Source organism: Hippopotamus amphibius, chromosome 6 (genome assembly GCF_030028045.1).
Source record: "Hippopotamus amphibius kiboko isolate mHipAmp2 chromosome 6, mHipAmp2.hap2, whole genome shotgun sequence".
Classification (NCBI taxonomy): Eukaryota; Metazoa; Chordata; class Mammalia; order Artiodactyla; family Hippopotamidae; genus Hippopotamus; species Hippopotamus amphibius.
The window spans coordinates 37,775,261-37,798,458 of NC_080191.1; the positions used below are offsets into that span (position 1 = coordinate 37,775,261).

At 39.0% G+C, this 23,198-nt stretch overlaps 1 protein-coding gene across 11 annotated transcripts in view; it reads right to left on the bottom strand.

The window, feature by feature from the left end:
* The window catches only part of EPB41L2 (erythrocyte membrane protein band 4.1 like 2), a 209,406-nt gene that overhangs the window by 68,783 nt on the left and 117,425 nt on the right, over nt 1-23,198 (bottom strand). For all 11 annotated transcript variants that reach the window (XM_057738367.1, XM_057738374.1, XM_057738365.1 and 8 more), the window contains one exon: nt 9,216-9,320. In XM_057738367.1, the coding sequence (XP_057594350.1) occupies nt 9,216-9,320 (105 nt within the window). The remainder of the gene's footprint in view (nt 1-9,215; nt 9,321-23,198) is intronic.

Here is a 23,198-nt window from a genome sequence, read left to right on the forward strand (position 1 = left end):
TAAAGATCATATCATCTAGCCCATGGGGTTGTTCTTTTCAAACATTCATTCAAATGCTTCCCAAAGAGCAAGTACACATGCAAAGGACTTTATCCAGTGCCTTTAACAGTAGATGATTTTTTGGCAATGATAAAGTTAAACTGGCCTATCACCTTTCAGTATATATCCCTTTTTCACATAATTTTTTATTTCCAAAGGTGATGTATTACATATATTAAAGAAGTTAATATTTATGTGACTATTTCTACCCATAAAAAAGTTAATAAATCAGACTCTGGGTTCAAAACTACAGTCACTGTAGTCATGGGCCAGATGAGATGAAAAACCAGACCCCTCCCTCCTTAGAGAATTCTATCACAGGCATCCAACAGAAGTAAATTAAAATTAAAATGTGATTCTAGAATGTCAGTGTTATTAAGTCACCTTAGAACATGAAATCAAGAGTCTGAGTCAGAGGGAAAAAATGTTACATCTTTATCTTCATTAATCTTCAGCTGAAATTCAGCATTACTATCAATTATGAATGTAGGCGGGAAAAAAACCTGGCTAATATCAGCAATGCCTTTAGCTTTGTCACTCGTAGGAATCAAAACTGTTTCCATAGCAAATTATAGTAGTTGCAGATCTTAAAATATCATTTATGCTAATCAATATTGTGAAATCAGAGTAGGGATTAGATACTGAAGATGAGTTTATCCCAATTTTTAATATGTTGAGAATGTTATTTACTGGTTTCCTTTATGGTCCTGTTTACTATTACAATCATACATTTCAAACACTGTCCTGAGAAGTAGCCCCTAGAATGCACCAGACTGTCAAAGGAATCTATGGCACACAAAAAAAGTTAAAAAAAAAAAAACCTGCCTTGGAAGGTTATAGAAAAAAATTTTAACTAAACAACAAATAGCTATACATGTTTTGGTTTTTTTTTTTTTTTTTTTCACACTTAAGTCCTTCTGTCCGTTAATAAGAAGAGCTCCTTCATCTTACTCTCTTATCCACAACAAATCTGAGAGTGGAACAGTCTTGGTTAACACCAAGTCTTCTGGCATTTCCCTATAACATTTTCAACAGTGGTTCTCAGAAAAAGTGTTAAATAAAGGTGATTCTCAATTATCTTCTATCAACAGAAGCATCTAGAAAAATATAAAAGCTTGATTACGAATCACTATGCTTATATTCATAGGATGTTGGTGTTAGAAAAAACCTCAGAGACTATACGGTCCAAATGTCCACAGGGACCATGAAGAGCCTCACTCCCACGTACGAGGCTATGAGTACCAGAACACTCCTGCAACCCCAAGCCACTTGGGCTTACTAGGGGCCCCTACTTTCTTGGCTTTCGTGACATTCCAAACTCCTATGATTCTGTCACCTCAAAAGAGCATTTATCCTCTAGGTGGGTGCTTCTCAAGCCTCAAGGTATATGTGAATTACCTGAAGATCTAGTCAAAACACAGATTACAGGTCAGTAAGTCTAGGGTGAGGACCTGGAATTTCTCACTGCTAACAAGCTTCTGGATGGTGCCAGTGCTGCTGGGCCCTGGACCACCCTTTGAGGAGCAGAGCCAGAGATTTCTTTCTATGTAGAAATTCTTGTCTTTTACTGAATCAAATGTAAAGAGACATTTTTCAAGTCCTTTAACTGGCTTGTCAGGTAGACGCCCAGCCTTCACGGGTTAAATATTCTAATTGTTGACAGCCTCCTGCAGAAAGCCCTAGCAGGTGACTGCTTCCACGTTCTCACATCTCAGTATTTCTTTGCATGCCGCCCCATCACACTAAACAGCTGTATCAAATAATGTCAAGATCCACAGTCTTTTTAGTCCACAGAAGTGCCAACCACTTTCACCCCGCAAAGATGAGCACCCAGGCCCATCCGCCAGCAGCAGCCCATCAGCAGTCTGAACGTACAGCCAACTGCCTGTCTCCGGCCACTGACCACACTAGATCTAGAAAACAATTCAATATTCAGTCACAAAATCTGTCTTCTAGTTCCCTACCTCCCCAAAATATCTATCTCACCTAATTCCCCTTCAGGCGGGATGCTAAGATCCCAGAGTTAGAAGTTTTTCAGAATGCCCAGCTATGCCTTCAAAACTGGTGCTTGTCAATTTTGCCAGGTGAGAGAAATGAAACTTAACCCAACACACACCACATTACCAAATGTAAAAAAGACTAATGTGGTCTAAAATCTGCATTTTCCTTTAAGAATTTATAGCACTGAAGCAGATCTTTATTGTATCTCTGTCTAAATTAAGTCTAATAGAACACTGCCATCACGCTGGTGTCAGCAGAAACGTTACAGGCCTTCTATTACAGTGAAACATTCACTATGCATCTGGGAGAACGTGAATCCAACTCCTGTCTGCGGTACTGTAAGGTGTAACTGTACTGGACACAGAATTTTATTAAAGAATAGTTTATATGTGACAAACAGTTTAATACTAGAGTATTTAGTTATAGTTTCTGGAGGAGGAAATGGTCTGGCTATCAGAGAAATGAGTTAATCAATTTCCATAAAGTTAGCTGTGGGTATCAACTACACTTCAGACAAGCTCCCCTTTCAATATGGCTGGAACCAGAATGACATTAAAATCCCTGGGCCAGATGCCAAGCTCTATTAACATCAAAAATTCAAGACAATATTTTCCCTTTAAAGACAGTCCAAAACCCTTAATGATGGTTCCATGAATACAAGAACTATACGGGCTTGGAATTCTGTGTATATAAGAGTAACACACTGCTTGATTCCACATATTTTAACGAAGTTTTCCATAGTAAAGTTTACATGAGTTCTCTGCAGACTTAAAAAGTTCTAACACTAATAATGATAGATTTTCATACTCAAGAGTAAAGGGAAAGGCTTCCAACCATGAGAGAGACAGCACTACACTAAAATAAAAATTAGATTTTCCTCTCCATGGAAAATTTTCATACAAATAACCATGGCTTTACCTTACCTTCTCATAATACGTCGAAATGATAAGCGCTGAAACTTCTATAAATACAGATAGTATTCAGCATAAAAAAAGCAATTTGTATTTCTATATCCTATAGTATCCTACTGTTGAAACTGTATGAGCTGAGTTGGTGCAATAGTAATAATTTTCTGTGGGGGAAAAAAGGACACAATACAAATCTATATTGTAAAAATAAAGGTTCTTTTGCCCAGATGTCTTGAGGACTGGCTTTTGTCTACATAAGACGGAATTAAAAAAATTATACAACACAAAAGTTACAAAGGTGAATCAGATTATATGTGAATAATTAAATATACATTTAATTACTTAAATTAACTAAATACATGTGAGCATTCGTTTACTTAAAAGTATTTCAGAAAGAACACCCCACTGTTTATTCTCCCACTGTTCTATAGTTAAAGTCTAGATAACAAAGTGTGTGCCTAATTTTGTGGGCATTTTCATCTCAAATTTAGTAAGAGAAACTACAAAGTAAAATAAGGTATTATTAGCTTTTCTGGTCAATGAGAACCCTATGGAGAACCCCTGCAAACTTAACCTTACTTAATGTCTCTGCCTTAATGACCTTATTAGCCTCTCCTTGACCTAAGCCATCCCTTTCCCTGGCTGAACACTCAAGTCTTGTCACCACAAAGTTCTCCACCTCATTAGACGTCACTGTTTCATTCTCAGATGCAATCATTTCCTAAGTCTTCTAGCCACTTATTCTCACTGTACCTGACCTTCAACTTCTTTGGACTTTCATCCCTTGGTCCTAGCCATTTTCTCTCAGCCTATCAGCCCATTTTAGCCTCAGGTATGTTCCTGTAACCCTGTGAATAATCAGCTTGACTACCTGTGCATCAGGATTTCCAGTTTTCTCAATCTTTTGCCCTCTTACCAAAACCACCGCGAACACGGCCAACTCCCCTTTAATACCCTACCTCTCCACTATCATACCCAGGTTGTAGAGAGCAATTAGCGAAGCACGCACCAATGTCTTCTGCTGCCATTACAATTTTATGATCTCCAATCTCAGCTGACTGTCAACAGCAATCCACCTCTCTCTTAAAGCATTTGCTTGTCCACTTTCACTACCACAACCTCAACTGAGGCTACGTTTGTACTTCGGGTGAGCAGTCCTCCTCGTATTCCCTCTCTCAGACCTTTTTAAAGGCAAGACTGGTTGTCTTACATCACTGTGTCAGCCTATCAAGACTTGTCATTTTTCTAGGATAAAGGAGATCTCCCAAGCCTTGAAACATAGATACACAGCCTAACTAGCCCTGCATAATTTGACCCCTACCAATACCCGGTCTCCCCCCAACTAACCACAACAGACATCTTTCCATTTTGCAAGAGGTCAGCTATTCCTGGCCCACGGCCCTGTGTGTGTGCTTTCCCACGTCCTTTGCTCAGCCAAAGCCCACTCACACTTCAAGTCTCTGCTTAAGCTTCATTCTCTCCTAAGAAGTCTTCCCCGTTAATAACCTGAATCTTTCCTGTAGAGCAGTAACCAAAATCTTTAACTGTGTAATGTGGAGTTTTCACTCTGTCCTCTCAATTAGAACTAAGTGTGGGGAGGACATCTGTGAAAACAGGGTCTATGTCTTAATTATCTACTGCTGGAGTCACAGAAGTACACTGGTTGGCAAACAGGTAGCATTTTTTTTAATTGTGGCAAAAAACACACAACATAAAATTTACCCCCTTAACCAGTTTTTAGTGTACAGTTCAGCAACGCTAACTATATCACATTGTTGTGTAACAGATTCTATAATTTTTTCATCTTGTAAAACAAACTCTATACCTACTGAACAACAACTTCCCATTTTCTCCTTTCCCCAGTCCCAGACAATCACCATTTCACTTTGTTTCCATGGGTTTGACTAGGGATACCTCATAAGGGACTCATACAGTACTTGTCTTTTTGTGACTAACTTATTTCACTCAATATAATATCCCACGTTATAGGATGAACAAGATTTCCCTCTTTAAGGCTCAATAACATTCCATTCACCACATTTCATATATGCCACATTTTGTTTATCCAATTCATCCATCAAGGAACATTTGTGTGCTTCTACCTCTTGGCTATTATGAGTAATGCTGCAATGAACATGGGTGTGCAAATGTCTCTTCAAGATCCTGCTTTCAATTCTTTTGGATATATATCCAGAAGTAAGATTGCTGGATCACTTGGTAATTCTATTTATAATTTTTTTAGAACCTTTATACTGTTTCCTCAATAGCTGCACCATACTACCTTCCCATCATCAGTGCACACGGGTTCCAATTTTTTCCAATTTTAACATCCTCACCAACACTTGTTATTTTCTGGGTTTTTTTTTTTTTTAAATAGTGGCCATCTTAATGGGTGTGAAATGGCACACAGGTAGTATTTTTAAAATATCTGATGTCTAGATATACACGTTACACAGATAAAAGGTAAGGCCTCTACCCTCAAGAAGTTCCTAGAGCAACAGGAAGAAAGACTGATAAATAAATAAGGTTTGCGTTAAATGTCTATATGACAGAACTATCAACTCAATCCTTGAGTTGGGGGCCGGAGCGATGATGATGGAAAACAGTTACAGAAACTCTCAGAGTAGGACACCTAACGGATCTTTTTTTTTTTTGCTGTGCGAGGGTTTTCCTTTTAGTTGCAGTGAGTGGGGGCTACTCTTCACTGCGGTGCAGAGGATCCTCACTGCCGTGGCCTCTCCCATTGCAGAGCATAGGCTCCAGGCACGTGGGCTTCAGTAGTTGCAGCACATGGGCTCAATAGTTGTGGCTCACGGGCTCTAAAGCTCAGGCTCAATAGTTGTGGCGCACGGGCTCTAAAGCTCAGGCTCAATAGTTGTGGCGCACGGGCTTAGTTGCTCCGCAGCATGTGGGATCTTCCTGGAGCAGGAATCAAACCGGTGTCCCCTGCACTGGCAGGCGGACTCTCAATCACTGCGTTGCCTAGGAAGCCTCTAACATGGATCTTAAGGAAGAGTAGACATTCAGACACACAAAAAATGAGGATATTCCAAATGTAAGGGGTAGTATATAAAGCAGATGCAGTATGGACTGGCAAAGCTCCTTTTAGGAGAGAAATTTGGTGTATGTGAGAGGTTACTGAGAAATGAGGGTAAAGAGGTAGACTCAAGTCACATGACCAAGAGCTTTGTAATTCACACTAAGAGGGATAGACTGTATCCATTAAATGGTTTTAAGCCAAGGAATGCCAAGATGGGATATGCCTTTGGGAGAGTCTGATGTAGCAGCAGGGTGAAGAATGATCACAGAGGCCTGGGACTGGACAGTTAGACCAGTTAGGAGGCCAATAAAATAGTCTAATCAACAGATGACAAGGGGGACTTCCCTGGTGGTGCAGTGGTTAAGAATCTACCTGCTAATGCAGGGGACATGGGTTCCATCCCTGATCCAGTAAGATCCCACGTGCCACGGAGCAAGTAAGCCCGTGTGCCACAGCTACTGTAGCCTGTGCGCCTAGAGCCCAAGCTCCACAAGTGAAGCCACTGCACTGAGAAGCCTGCGCATCTACAACAAAGAGTAGCCCCCCATTCTCCACAACTAGAGAAAGCCCACACACAAAAACAAAGACCCAATGCAGCTAGAAATAAATAAATAAATAATCTTAAAAAAACTAAAAAAAAGACAGATGACAGGGGCCTGAACCAAAACAAGAACTTTGGACCAAGAGAACCAGAAGAGGTATGTTAGCAGGTGTAACAGACAGAACTTGTTGACTGATAAGCAATGAAAAGATGTATAAAAAGTAGAAGGAACCTATAGCCACTCTTCAGGGAACAAATGAAGTTTAAAGGGGAAGATAACCTGTTTGCTTTTGGACAATTAAGTGTAGTGTCCAGTAGGACAGTGAAGTATATGAGTCTGAGTTTCAGGTGAAAGATACGGATTAGACACATATATTAGCGTTAGCAAAATAAAAACAGTGAATCCTACTATCTAAACACCACTCTTTCTCATACAAATCTAGTGTTTCATAAATACCATGTGTCTTTTTCTTTGGGGGGGGGTGGGGGGGGCCCTGCATTGGGTCTTCATTGCTGCATACAGGCTTTCACTAGTTGCAGTGAGCAGAGGCTTCTCTCTTTGGAGTGCGTGGGCTTCTCACTGCAGTGGCTTCTCTTGTTGCTGAGCACGGGCTCTAGGCGTACGGGCTTCAGTAGCTGCAACTCTAGAACACAGGTTCAGTAGTTGCGGCGCATGGGCTTAGCTGCTCTGCAGCATGTGGGATCTTCCCAGACCAGGGATGGAACCCACGCCCCCTGCACTGACAGGCAGATTCTTAACAACTGTGCCACCAGGGAGTCCCAACACCATATGCCTTAATGTAGCATATCCTGTTTCTACTAACAGAACATATTATCCTATATATTTTACAACATATTAGATGGTCTTCCTTTTTCAAAAGATTAAATGTTCCTGTGAATGTACCAAAATGTAACCTCAGAAAAAGCAGGTAATGATAGCCAAATTCCCATCACTTTCTCTTTTGCAGGTTTGTGGGCCAACAGAAGGGCACGTGGTTGGAAACATTATCAAGACTACCTTATAATTTAAAGTCTAAAAAGAGCGCCTAGTTTATTTAGTCGAACGTCTAATATGTTATTACTTCTAAGAAAAAGTATTCTAAACAGAGTTCTAATAAGAATGCTCACATACTATTCAGCAGGCAGGCATGCAATTTAATTGTCTTTAGTTTACATGTGGAATTAAACCACAAATTAGGTATCAAGGATTAAAAACTACGTAAGTTGAGAAAATTTAATTTATATATAATTATCACTTTTAGTACCCTGTATTTCATTACCAGGATATGTAAATACTAATAATGATGGCATGTGGGCAAATAAAATATACAGCCTACACTCATCTACCAACTGACTGTGGTGCAGATGTTAGACATTGGAAAGTAACTGCAAAGTTCACTGTGACCAAGTGCTCTGTGCATCCTCACAAGGATCACCGTGAGCCTGTCCACAGCCACCATCTAGCGGACTTAAAAGGGCTTCTAGGGTGTAACCCTGGACCAAACCTTCACTCCTATACTCAGTATCTTCTCCCCCAGAGTTAAATCCCAATACTCAGAAAGTGAGGTAGAAAAGGAGCAGTCCTTCCTCAACAAAGAGGAAAGCGCTAGAGACTACATGTTTGGGTCCCGTCCCAAAATTTATGTGCTGAAAGCTAATCCCCAACGTGACACTATCTGATGTTGGGGAGGATTAGGTGGTGCAGGGGGAGCCCATGTGAATGGGATTGGCAGCCTCACAAAAGAGGCTTCGGAGAGTTCTCTTGCTCCTTCCACCATGTGAGGACAGCGTGAGAAGGCACTGTCCATGAGACAGGAGGGGGCCCCTCACCAGACCCTGAACTGCCTGGCACCTTGATCTTGGCCTTGCCAGGCTCCCAAACTATGAAACACACGTCTGTTGTTTATAAGCCACTCAGTCTACGGTACTTTGTTAGAAAAGCCCAAACTAAGACACAAGGTTAGAAGTTGTCTGGTTAATTGCCATGACTGATTAATATTCCTCTTTTTAATATGCTTATGAAGTGGGGAAGCTCTGAAGGTCCCTGGAATTAGCATCAAGTATTAGAACACTCTGACGATCCTGCTCAGTAACGTCTTAGGAAATTCCAGGAGCAGAAACAATCTCAACACACTCCTGGTGTCAGGCAGATCTCCAAAGGGTCCTGGCTGGTCAAATCCACCACCTGAGTCAGGCTGGGCCCCGCCTTCTTTTTTGCCCCCAATTAGCCCACACAACAAGGCAAGAAACATCTTCACCCCACACAACCACTAATCTGTTTATCAAGGCAAACACCTTCTCCAGACACGTACAGATGGGTACCCTTGACATTTCTTCCAATGTGCCTCCTTCCCTGCTTTTTCCGGTAAGCTTAATTCCTAGAACACAGGTGAATTCAAGTGCTAAAAATTCAACATAAAACCTTTAAAACCATTTCTTTCAGTTTCTAATAATTAACGCAGGATAAGATAGTCCATTCTGTCTGCTTATAATGTAAGTAGGAAAGCATACAAACACACAATAGCAAAAAGTCACACATGAAAACACATTTTCAATCTTTCCAGATTTCTACAACGAACATAAAATGTCATAGTCAAAACAAATTATTTGAAAGCTAAATTTTACACTGGTTACACACAGTATTTATCTAAGATGACAGAAACAAACTTAAAATAACTTTACTTACTTTCTGCTCAGGGTTCTCCTGAAACACAAGTCCAAAATAGTCCTTCTCGAGGAGGTTGAGATGTTCACACACTTTGTCAAATAACACTTGCCCCTTAGCACGTTTCTGAGAAAAAAGAATAATATCTTTACTTTTCAAGCACTAAAGAGTCCAGGAGTACTGTAAATCAAGGACATCACATCAGATAACATTATTTAGCATAAGTTAGAAAGAAATATTTATTTTCCAATCCTCTTTTATAACAATACCAAAAAGTGATTCATAATTTTTTCACTTTAGACTCCCCCCCTCCCCTACACACAAAACATAAATTCTAAAATGAAAGCATGATCAGCTACATGCTCTATGCTTTACTGCTACTCCATGCATTCAAAAACTACAACAGTAAAATGCTAAGGGTTCATTTGTTTGTTTTCAAAGTAGTACAAAAATGTGTCCAAGCTGCCTCCCTCAGTTCCTCAAGATAGCTCATGTCACATCTATAAGGTATACTCTCCCCAGGAAAATCATTTAGCTCCATTCCTCAATGTATCCTAACACAATGCATCCCATCAGCACTAAAGTTTGATGTTTGTTCCGAGATATCTGTAGAGTAGAAAATTATGTTCTTCAGTACAAGCCACACTTTTTCTTGAAAATCATGTAACATTCACTCTTTAGAACAAATCTTAAAAATAGAAGGGAATGAAACTGAAACAGTAAATTAGCTGCCTTTAAGGATTTAACCTATTTTTTGCCTTGCTTTGTTGTTTTTTTTTTTTAATTAAAGAAGTAGCTATCAGCAGAGATATAAAAGCCTGTGACAGCCATAGAAGAAAAGCTCATTGTTCAATCAATGGCAAAACACAAAGTGGTGACTCCAATTAAGATGCACGGCCCTGGGAACCCCCAAATGCAAGGTCAGGTCAGACACACGCTTCCTTCCCGTGCGTGGATGTAAGCAACCCCTGGACTGCAACTGAGAAAGGAACGATCCGGAAGACAGACTTGTTCACCCTCGAGATGAATGCCCTCACATTATCGAAATGTCTATTAGTTAGTTTACCCAGTGTGTGGAAAAATGTTTCCCACATAAACATTTTTAAAGATGGAATAAGATATAGAAGACATTTCAATTTCAAATCAGGACAACTCTGATAAGGGGTTTCAAGAGATAAAGTTGTCACAGAAACCTGTTTCAAGTGTGTGCTTCTCTCCTCCAACCTTTTCTTCCTCTTGTGGGAGCTGAGGTAAGAAATCCATGCCTGAAAGACTTGCAAAGGAGAATCCGCAACTCTTATGATCAAACTTTTTATAGTAACATTTCTTTTTTTAAAAAACAAAAGCAGAATTAAATAGTAGAGGGAAAAGGGAGAATGACAGATTACATTCTTCCAACATTACAAGCAATGTGCTATCCACATCACCACAGATTCAAAAAATGACTATACATGTAAAGTAGATGTGTGTTTATATGTCCACATGTTTAAAGTACATACAAACATAGTGTAGTAAATGAGACTACTGGGCTCCAGATTCAAAATACCAAAGTTCTAAATACCTTTCCATTATTTATAATCTATGTGACCAGGGACAAGACACAACTTTTGTTTGACTTAATTTGTACCTCTGTGAAATGAGGATAATAGACTCTACCACACAGGATGTGGTAAGTACTAAATGAGTCATAACACATCCTGAGAACTTAGAACAGTATGTGGCACATAGTAAGGGCTTAATCAATGTTGGTTCTTCTTATTATAAATAAGCTGGAGAGTTTTAAAACAACTCACTTCACTTACATGAAATTTTGTGTTGACCTTTTAAAATGAAAGGTTCTGAGTATCATTATCTGGTTTGCATGCAATTATTAATCTACATTATTAAGACTCTGAGCTTGGAGGTATTTTATATTAACTTTATGAGGAGAAGGTGACTCATATCATGATTGTTACTTTCTTAAATGTGCAGTAAAGTCCATTATTTCTTCTTCATAAGAGCCTGGAGTAGATGTGAAGGGATCTGGTTGCAAACAACAAAGAATATTTTAAAGGTAATCAATAATCTAAGATAGAATTCACTTTCTCTGACATTCATTTCAACAACGTTCACTCCTCAATCTCCAGTGAGCAGAAGATCGCTCAGCCTAACAGGTGCTTGTTGAATCAACTAAAAATACAATATTACATAGTGTACTCTATGTGACATGCTTATGTTAAATGGGGTGACATTTACCCACTCAGGCTCACAGTGACTGACCACAGTTATAATTTCAGTACCTACTTTCTAATTAGGAAGTGTCCTTATCTAAGATAACAAAGGGAGAAAGCTATTATAGCTCTTGCCACATCTATCTACTTGTTCATCACACACTACACATTTATAATGAGGTATAAATGAGTCACAGAAGATATCTACTACAAAGCAGAGATTATCTTCCTATTGAGAAAGACACTAAGAACTCAGTGGAAGCTTATATAAGATGTTGGCCTTTAATCAGATATAGTTTCCAAACACTTATTACTTCTAGGAAACCTCTGATTAAATGACAACTACTTTCAAATAAGCTAACTAGTGAAACTGACTAGCCATAGAAATCACAGAGAAATGTAACAGTATCAAAAGAGATCCATGCTATGTTAATTGGTTGTAATGCTATTTGAAATTAGGGTAAAAAGGATAGTTAAGACAACTGATGTCTATAAATACATACCTCAGGTCAAATAGAAAAACACATTCCAACATTGGCTTACAGTCAATTTTTATTAATAAATCATACTTTCTCACTGGTTTCCATTTCAAAAATAGAAACATGCTCTCACGGGCAGAATTCCCCTAAAAGATTAAGAGAAAAACATCCACAAAGCTCACTGCCACAATTTGGCATTGGTGCCACTGGGTGGCACAGGCAGGCATCCGCATGGGGGCTGGAGGTGAGACCCAGTCCCTCCCTCATTCGACGTTTTGTAAGCACTTTACTGTTATTGGACAAGTTGACAATGGACGAACCACTTAGTCTCCTTAACTCTAAGATAAGATCGCATCTCTCTCACAGCTCACTGTGAAGGTCAAATTAACTCAGTAAGAGAGTGTATGTCAAAGCGCCAAACCAAGTGCCTTGCTCAAACACAGCTGAATTCTATTCCCAACCGTCTTTCATTAGCCCACATCTAAGAAACACCAAAATATCCTCTAGATGCTCAGATTGCCTCTCTAGGATTCTCTCCCTCCCTTCTCCAGGAAATAGATATTTTAAATGCTTGATAAGATCTTAACTGCAAACAGGTAATACTTAAGCTTCCATTCAGCATCTCCACCCTCAATGAACTCAAAGACTGGCTGGGAAGACAAAAAAAGTAACAATGATATGACGTGTGTGCTGAAAGATGCACGTGCAAAGTGCATGGGAGGAACACCAAGAAGGGAATGAGTAACAGCTTCTGAGAAATATCATAGCTTTGAGTGTATGCAACTTTTCTGTAAGCCTAAATTTATTTTTAAATAAAAAGTTAAAATGTCAAAAAAAAAAAAAAAGAAAAAAGAAATTTCATAGCTTCACCAGGACTGTGGCATCTGAAATGAATCTTAAACAAGGAAGTGATCTTTTAAGAGAGAGTAACAGCATATTCAAAAGAACTTATTTTTTGCTTTGGATGTTTATAAAGTCTGACAGAAGCCGTTTCTATTCAAAAGATACTGGAGGTTTTACAGAAAGAATGAACTCTCAGATGACAGCAAGGGCTTGCCTGGCTAAAAAGCTCCACATATGCTAATTCTGTATCTAATATGTATCAGTTCATATGCTAAGACATTGAGGAAAGAACCATAAATAAGATACATATGGTCTCAGGAACTTTACATTAGAATGTTAGACCCAGAAAATAAAAAGGAAGCCTACCCCTCAAAAAAAAAAAAAAAAAAGTCCTATGAATCTGTCTCTCTAGACTGCACTAGGTACCTGGTCCAACTGGTCCAAAGAACACTGACCAGTGGCCTATAAGATATAAGAGTTCTACCCAATGACAATGTCTTACTCTGGGGATAAAGATTACCAGATACAATCACATCTTCTTTCAGGGAGTTTAAATACAAGATAAATACACACACATACGCATACACACAGTGTCACAGAGTAGAGTGTGTAAATACAGAGGGAGAGCCAGTGAGAAGGCAGAATGCAGAAGCCAAAGGAGGCAGGAGGCAGACTTGTATTTGCCAAAATATGTTCCATTGTTCCCACTGGTCCCATGAGATGCTTCACATATACACCCAAATACCCCAAAAGGGGAGGAGAGTGGAACAAGGAAAATTCTGATTAATGTGCATAACTACTGAGCATCAAAACCGCTATTTGCATATAAGATACCCTGAGAAGCTCCATGGTGGGGGGGGGGGACTTTGTTTACCATCATTCAACCTGATGTTTACCAAAATTATTTGGCTTAATAAACTACTATCTTTCTTTAATACAACACTTACTAACTTATTCTACAAGAGAATTACTGATTTACAGACCATACCTCAAGAAATAAGGGAGAGAAAAATTACCATGACATGGCCCTCAAGCAGATTTGGAGACTGGTATTAACATCATCTTTTTTATTCCAAAATGACACAAGGGAGAACTCAGTTTAAACTGGTCCAGGACTGGAGTACCCAGCTGTCTGGCTGAAGCAAATGATTCCTATAGATAAAACCCCAACAAACATCATCAAAAAGATCAAAAACACATAAGGAAACTAGCTGCTATTATTGAGCATTAGACATGATATTGAAGTCAGATATTCAGAGACTGCAGACAATGGAATGATCAAGCACAGCACACCAAATCAGTATGCTTCTATATGTTGAAAGAAATAAATGAATATTTTTAAATATCAGGGGAAAAGCAACTATCAAAAAGCAGATTCTGAAAACAACCAATTAGAACATCTAGAAATAAAGCTGTACTAACTAAATTATAATCCAAACAGACAGGGCTTGATATAGTTAAAGAGAACACCAGTGAACTGGAAGACAGATCTGAAAAAACTACCCAGAATGCAGCACAGACAGATGAAAACTATGAAAGACATTCACAGACACATAAGATAGAAGAGGGGGGTCTATATACACCTCCCCAGAACTCTAAATGAAGACAACAGAATAAAGGGAGGGGCAATGTTAAAAGTAATGGCTGATAAATGCTAAAACTCTCAAATTAAGAAAAGCCAATGGATCTCTAGTCAGATAAAATAAAACCCATTAACCTACAATCACTTTATTCCATTAACTACTTATATACATTAACATTCAAAAGATTTTGACATGCATTATTTTAAAATAATAGATATTATAAAGCCATCAAGACAAGAGGGAAAGAAACATGAGCCAGGGATTAAGAAGGAGTAGAGAAAGAAAATTATAACAGAAAACCCAGAGAAGTTCTTCTTTAAAAACCTAAAACTGATCTGCCTTGGAAGTTAATTCAAAAGGCAAACAAAATAGTAGATTTCTTCTTACCTCATAAAAAAAAAATCAGATAATCAGGAGACATATTAAATGATACATATTAAATGTACCAAGTTATTACATTTTATAAGTACTAATCCCTAATCAAACTTGCCTGAGCGTGCTCTGACAGCAATAAGACCCAGTGGCTCACAACTTCTTTTGTGCCTTCCCGCTATTCACAACTCACTCCATAAATAAAAATTCTCATCATTTGGGGAAGAGGAACCAAGACACAACTCATAACACAAGTACATAAAAACGTGTGGGGGTGGAATTCCTCCCTGGTTGTCCAGTGGTTAGGACTCCACGCTTCCACTGCAGCAGGCACAGGTTTGATCCCTGGTTAGGGAACTAAGATCCCACAGGCCACCTGGTATGGCCAAAATAAAAAATAAAAATGTGTATGCGGGCATGCAAGGTGAAATTGTTCCTTCTCCTCTCCTAGATTCTGGCATGTACCACCTTCCATGAGAATCATCAATTCTCAACAATATTCTAGAAAGGTACCACAGCAGAACGGTAGCGATGTGGATTTGAACGCCAGGCTTACATCTTAACAGCTGTGTAACCTCAGGCAAGGTACTTAACTTCATTTTATCTCAGATTCCTCTCTTTAAAATAAAAATACTCATCTTATGACGGTGATCAGAGAATTAAATGAAGTATATTTAAATTAATAAAATGTTTGGCAAATCACATGAAAGCATTAAAAGGCAGCTAAAAGCACAGGACCTTTCTAAGTTGTTCTAAAATAATAACTGATTTTAAACATCATTATAAAGAGCTTTCACGGTTATTTTATCCAATCTCATTTCACAATGAGAAAACAGGTTAATAGAGAGCTTAACTGATCTAACTTTTCAGTCTGATTTCCTGAATTTCTTTTAAGGAACTGAATTTGTATTTGTGCTATCCATAAACATTAGTACTCCACATTTCTATCCAGGAAGGCGATTTTCTCCTATTATCATTTGTTTTGATTTTTTATAAACAAGTTGAATTCTAGTGCATGAAAGGACTACAAACACACATTTGTCAACCAAGCAGAATACACAGATATTTTGCTTTACATCGTGCACCTAAGACACCAGTATGTGTAGCTGGTTCATCAGTTGTCATAGCTATTGGCAGGTGCTACCCATCCCAGACAAAAAGGTCTACAGACTTGCCAAGGCATACTCTTAAATTTCTTTTCTACCTTTAATTCCAACTCTTGAAACCCTACCTCTAGACAAATCTCCAAATTCTCCTTCTCTCTGAAGCCTGTGCTAATCTCCCAACATTCATCTTTCTCCTTCAAGCACCGTATTTCACATCCGTGCTGCTTACTCTGAAATTCTACTCCCTCTGGTATTTATTACTTTTGATGACTGGGTTCTTGAAACAAAAATATGTCTGCTCCTAGGGTAGCACCTCATTGGGCAGCAGCTCCCTTGTAGGCCAAAAGATATGTTGGATGCAATGGCTTAGGGCTGTAACACCAGCCAAAAAGTTGAGTCTAGAAATCAGGTCTTCTGGCTCTCAGTCTTATGCAATCTCCTGGCTCTAGCTCACGGACTACCAACCCATAGATATTCAAGGAACTAAGCCAAACACACACTGCCAGCTAGATTCTAGGAGAAGAACAGCCACAGACCTACCCTTTATTTTCACAATTCTACACTGTACTTAGACTCTTCCTTAGTAATTAGAGCATTTCCAAATACTTCTTGGGAACTAGAGGAATGGATGTCAGCAGAAAAGCCAATCTGCCCCTTTCTCTTAAGAGCTGACCATGTGCCACCTTTATGCAAAAGGAGACAGTGGGATTTTGCAGCCTTTACAAATTCCTGCCCTAAGACATGGGTCGCTGTTATTTCCTCTTACTACCTGAAGCATGCCTTTGCTTTATATCCCATCTTACACTAGAACACTTTACAGAGTACAAACTGTGTTCTTCATCTCTATGCTGATAATGTAGCACCAGTTATTAATTAATAAATTAAAACCATATAACAGTTAATCAACTTGCCAAGTACACTTCAAAAAGAAACCTTACTTTCTCTATTAAACACCAACAAGCTCTGCAATCTACTTTTCCCCTGTCTCCTTCTCCCTAAGCTCACTTATACCACTGAACAGTAGCATAAAATCAGTGGGTTGAAAATTTAAACAAAAAAATAGTCCTTTGGTCTAATTCCCAGGTACCGATGTTTTTTTCTTTAAAAGACTGCATAACCCATGAGAGATATCCAAAGGAGAGAGACAAAAACAAGACAGTTTAGGTGGATTTAATGCATATTAGTCAAGGATTGGAAGACTAGCTTTGGGGAGCTTTCTTTGGGAGGGGTTGGGAAGGCAAAGCAATTTATAGCAAAGCGAGCTAAAGAAAGGCAGGCTGGAATCTGAGGCGCTGAGCGAAGTCCCCTGTGCCTGTGCTGTTATTTGTGGCATTCATTATTGAGGCCAAAACATGACATTTCTGGAGGCCTCTCAACTTGGAGGAATTTGTGCGACTGCTTACCCGGCAGAATGCAGTCGATGCCACACACCACTGGCGTTTTATAAAACACCATCACTGTCTCCGTGTAGGCCCCTCCACACTGCAGTTATTGTGCGCCGGGGAGACGGTGCTGGGAAGCGTACAATGCAATCCATACATCACAGCCCCTGAGCTATGTATTTTGCACTAGCTCTAAACTACACTGTGCAAGTATAAAAGGACAAGGAAAGAAAGGTATGCACAGAGCAAACACAACAACTGAGGCATTGTCATGAGGGTAGAGGAAATCAAAGAAAACCATACAGAAGGGGAAAGGAGTGTCTAAAATAGTCTCAGGTCATCATTTATCAGATCATTCTTTTCCTACCAATCTGAATGACACACCTCTGTCCCAAAGTTCATTCAAATTCTAGCAAAAAGGAAGAAACCACATCCAATGATTTTGTGTGTGTGTATTAAAAATGTAACTCCAGAAGTAAATGAGCCATTTATAATAAAGGCAGATTTTAAAGTTTCCTGATCACTATTAAATCTGAAAAAGTTTTTCTGACTGCTCAAAAAAAAATGCTATGTGTATATATTATATATAAAACATATAAACATACACATGTAGATATAATATATAAATAAGTGTGTATATACACACATACACATGTATACACACACACACACACCCCTACTGTTTTTTCTTTTAGTTGAAAAAATTTTCCAAACTTAATTTTCATTAATGATCAGGAAAAATTTGTATATATGTATATCAATAGATGACATGCATTATCAAATTACATAAGTATGTAGGTTTCTTAAAAGACACTACAAAGAGTGATAAGAAGAAATCTTTCTTATATAGTATTCCTTTAAGACCAGCCTCCAAAAGAGGGAAGAAAAAGAAAAATCCTCTCATAGTTCATTACAGAATCTCTATTTCTTTCCATTCCACAGGATTCAAGGAATTATGATTAAACATTGGGGAAATTTTGCAGTGTTGTTGACATGAATGACATAAAATACTATTCAATATAGTTTTAGGTGCTAGAAATAAAAATTAAAAGGCTGCTACAAAACAAAACACACACTAGACCAGAATGCACTGCACCATACCCTCCAATAACTGTATCCTGCAATAAGGTTAAAGGAAACCCTAGGGTAGCTAGAAGCATACAGGCTCACCTTTAACAAAATCACATGCATACCTTAATTAGCTCAAGAACAGAGGAGCTCGCCTTTCTTCTATATTATAAAACCCTATTTCATGAGCTCAATGATTCCCAGCCTATCCAAGCCTAAATGCACTACTGAGATGGAATGCTTTTCTACCCCAGTCAGCTGGGTTTTGAAATGTTTCATAATTCTTAACTGAACACACAATTCATCTCATAAGCAACTAGGTAAGTTTAGACTGCAAACAAGATAGAAAAATATGTTTCATCTTTATGGTATATGGAAAACGGCAAATAAATTATAATTTTTAGTTTTAATAAATAAAACATCAAACTTTTAACCTTTCATCTATAGCCACATTCTTTATTTTTAAGGTGGTTATACTTTTTATTTCCCACAAACCAGAGGTTTTCATCTGTTTTCAGGACACAAGAATCAGCTAGCTAACCAAAGGGTGTCCTCTTGGAGGACTTCTATCTCCAACTGCAGGACAGGCCTGCTGACCGCTATTCCAGAAACCAATTCTACTCCCCTCACCAACATGCTCACTCCAGGGTAACTGAAAGCCAAGCTCTGGAATGGCGCTTCAGAAAACCTCACAAAACCGCCAGAGTGATAGATCGTGAAGCTTGTTAAGCAAACTATTTGTTGACAAAATGTAAATATCCACACACACATTGTGCACAAGGAATTATACTTATTTTTTGGCTTTAACTAAAGGAGAAGGAATGATAAACACCTCTGTCAGTTCTAATACGTGTCAGTTGCTCAGCTGTTCATAAAATGTGGTCCCTTAAATGTCTTCCTTTGGTAATAAAAGTGTAATGGAATGGTACTGCAGCGTCTCAGGAAAAATCATCTAAATCTTCATTTGCTTTAAGTGAACAGCTGCCAAACAGCCTGCAATTTCGCAGATGCAAAGTCCAGCTATATTTCTATTCCTAGAGTTTAAAGTAGATAAATTGATCTTTGATGTTGTTTTCTTAACCCAACTGGCTATGGCCAATGTTTCTCTTCCGACTCTCCAACAAGAGGATTAAGTCCTTAGAGGACTTAATAGAGATTGGTTTTTTCAAAATTTCAATATAAAGTGTACCGTTTTTAAATCTTGTTTTTCAGCTTTCTTATAAAAATGCTAACGTTTAATTTTTGACTCGAAGTTCTTTATATTACAAAGTCAATGTGATTAAGTGGTACATGTTTATATTATGGACCTTTCAAGTCATTAAGTTAATGATAAAACATAATATCAAGATACTGAGAATTCATTCAAGGCAAAGGACTTTAGCATTTTCATCAAACGTTCTAGAAAAATAGTAAGATCCTGAGAAAAAAATATAGTCAGGAGTTTAAAATATCATGATGATTATAATCGCACCCAATACTTATCAAGCCCTTACTATATACGCTGGGCATTGTTCAAAGCAAATGATAACTAGACAAATTCAGCCAGACACTTACTAAGACTTCCTGCAGCCTCCCTGTAGGAGCTCTGCTCCACTCACGTCCCTGCTGCTAGGGGGAAATTCCCTGCCGCTAGCCCTGTTCCTATTTCCATGAGGAGCTGACTCATCAGGTCATCGCACACCTGGGGAGCAGGCGCTCTGTCAGGGAGTGCCTTAGCCTCTCAAGCAGTTCCAGACAGCGTGGTATGGCCTCTCAAAACAGTTCTTGAGTCTGGCTGCACAGACACTCAAGCCTGGCTTCCTACCCGCTGAATCAGCATCTTCAAAGATGGCACCCGCGCATCTGTATCTTTTTTAATTCCTGTATGAGACTTGATTTTGTAGGGCAGTTTTAGCTTCACAGAAAGACTGAGCAAAGGATACAAAGATTTCCCATACACCCTCTACCCCCCACGCATGGCCTCCCCCACTATCAACATCCTCCACAGAGCAGGACCTTTGCTACAACCGCTGAGCCTACACTGACACGTAACCACCCGAAGTCCACAGTTCACATTAGGGCTCACTTTGGATCCTGTATAGTCTATGGGTTTGGACAAATGTATGATGATGTGTCTCCACCATGACAGTATCCTACAGGGTAGTTTCACTGTCCTAAAAAAAAAAGCCTCTGTGCTCTTGTATTTTTTTTAATTTTTTTAATTAATTAATTTATTGGCTGTGTTGGGTCTTCGTTACTGCACGTGGGCTTTCTCTAGTTGCTGTGAGCGGGGGTTACTCTCTGTTGTGGAGGCTTCTCTTGTTGCGGAGCACGGGCTCTAGGCGTGTGGGCTTTAACAGTTGCGGCACACAGGCTCAACAGTTGTGGCTCACGGGCTCTAAAGCACAGGCTCAATAGTTGTGGCACACGGGCTTAGTTGCTCCATGGCATGTGGGATCTTCCTGGAGCAGGGCTCGAACCCGTGTCCCCTGCATTGGCAGGTGGATTCTTAACCACTGTGCCACCTAGGAAGCCCGTGCTCTTGTATTTTTAAAAAGCTTAACCAAGAATTCTGACCATGAGGCAACGCTGATACCAAAGTCGGCAAGCAGATCCCCTCTCCCACGGTAAGACTATCTGCCCTCACACTCAAGTCCATCAGCTTTCTGTGTTCAGTCTGGCCAGGCACCATCCAATGGAGCGTACTCACCTTTCATCCCTTTCAAAGGCCCAGACACAAAAGCCGGGATCCAGCCCACTAAATGATACATCAACTGCAAAACTTTTCACTTAAGATTCTTCTTAAAAAACGACTGTTTCATACAGCCCGATAATATACAATTTATCTTAATGACAACTGTATTTGAGACTACCTCTGAGAAAGAAATCACCAGGTAGGAAAACACAAGACACCTGTTTGACTGTAGATCTTATCACAAACCAGGCCCAATGAAACTCTTCTTAGCTCTACTTACTGGCCAGGAGTGTTTTAAAATATTTTTTAACAACTGATCAAAGTGGAAGTCAAGTTGTAAAGCAAAATAATCTTAATCACTTAAATATTTACTTTATTATTGTAAAACAGAGGCAAACAGAATCTGATACAAAGGGAGAGGTCTTGAGGAGGTTCTTAGTAACAGCAATTTCCGTACACCTCACCATCTGAATTTCTAATTCTTGAATCCCAATGACAAGCAACTTCTGGGTAATCTGAGGGGAAAGAGTACATTTCATTTTGAGATATCTCAGTTTTTAAATACTGATCTGAAGCAACAGTGTTTCCATCCAGCTTGACATTTTTTTCCCCAAGTAAAAGTTTTTCATTCCGGGTAGATGACTGAGAAACTAAAGTAAAACAAAAGACAAGGTGGAAAGGTCTTTGTTAACCATTGGGGAGCAGGGGGGAACAGATGAATCTTTAAGACTTTGCTTGACTTAAAACACATACAAATCAATTAATTCAACTACATAAGAAGAAAAATGGTGAGCCATCAGAAACATGGAGATTCAGAAGCAAGCAAGCAAGTCAGGGAGAGTTTGGGCATGCCTCCCCAAAAGGCCAACTTACCAGCAGTGTGCTGGTAAGTTCCACTTGATCTGAAGACATCAAAAATCCAGCCCTCGACCTCCCTCACAAACTGCTTTCATTTTTTCATTTTCCTTGGCTTCACAAGTGAAATTACATCACTTATGATTCTTTAGAGTGAACAGGTTTCTGTTAAAATGCAAATATCTCCCAGCAGGCAATACAAGTAATCATCCACACACTGAAGTCATTCACTCGATTTGCTGATCCTCTCATTATTTAGCTGAGAGATTCGCTATATTTGAGAAAGATGAATTTTGATTCTGGATGGAGAAAAAGTAGGCAGGAAGCATTGGACATTTTTTGTTTTCTAATACTACAAAAAGAGTAACAGGATATTATCATGGAACTAGAATAAGAAAGTCTAAGGGGGGAAAAACACCAAGAAATAGGAATATGAAAAAAAAAAGAGGGTTTTAAATTTTGGCCTGAATTAGGAAAAATGGGGTAGAAATTCTGTCTTTATCCACCTGCTCCGAGAACCCAGAACTCCGTTCAAAAAGTTAATGTATATATAAACTTTTACAACTCGACTTGGAAGTCCAATCATCATTTGCACATTTCTATGGGAAAACATACTCTACAAATAATTTACTGACATATGACGTGCACATATAACCTGTTCATAAGCTGAAAACGGCTTTTACAATGTTTCTCTGCACATATGTACTCACATATCCAGATGGTCAACTCAAAGCCCTCCTATATTACTTCTGCCATAAAATGCAGTGACATGTGACAGCTACTTGAAATTCAGAATCTTTTCTAACAGAAATAATACTTTTATACAGTAAATGGGTTTCAGGCCAATCACTCCCCTTCACAACTTCAACTCCCATCCCCATGTCTATTAGGTCAGTAACATGTCCAAATGTAAATACTAAAGTTCATCATAAGTTTTCCAGCAGAATTTGGAGATGGTTTAACATATACTGGGAAGCCTAAGTAAAAATCAGCGTGTGATAGATGAAATAATCTGACTGCAAGAGACCCATAAATAAAATGTCTAAAATGTTAGGGGAAGAAAGGGTAGGTGGGTGGGTGTATGTATACGTATCCAACAAATGTACAGATCCAAGGAGGCTTCCTAAAGTGGCAGGAATGGGGATAACTAAAAGTGAGAAGTTAGCAGTGTCAGTAGGAAGAAGCGTACCTGGCCTGAAAGCACAGTTATTCTTGACCTGCCGGCAGATGTATTCACTCTCCACGGGGGCTTTGGATCAACCTACAGAAGGCTGAAGACACTTGTTACTATGTGGATATAATACCCTTTGCTCTAAATGTCATGTTCACAAAGATATCTTGAGATTTTACCACCATTTGATGACTTTCTTATTATGAAGGAAAGAATTAACTGACCAAAATATCTAAATGTTTTATTCCTTCTGGCAGTTAT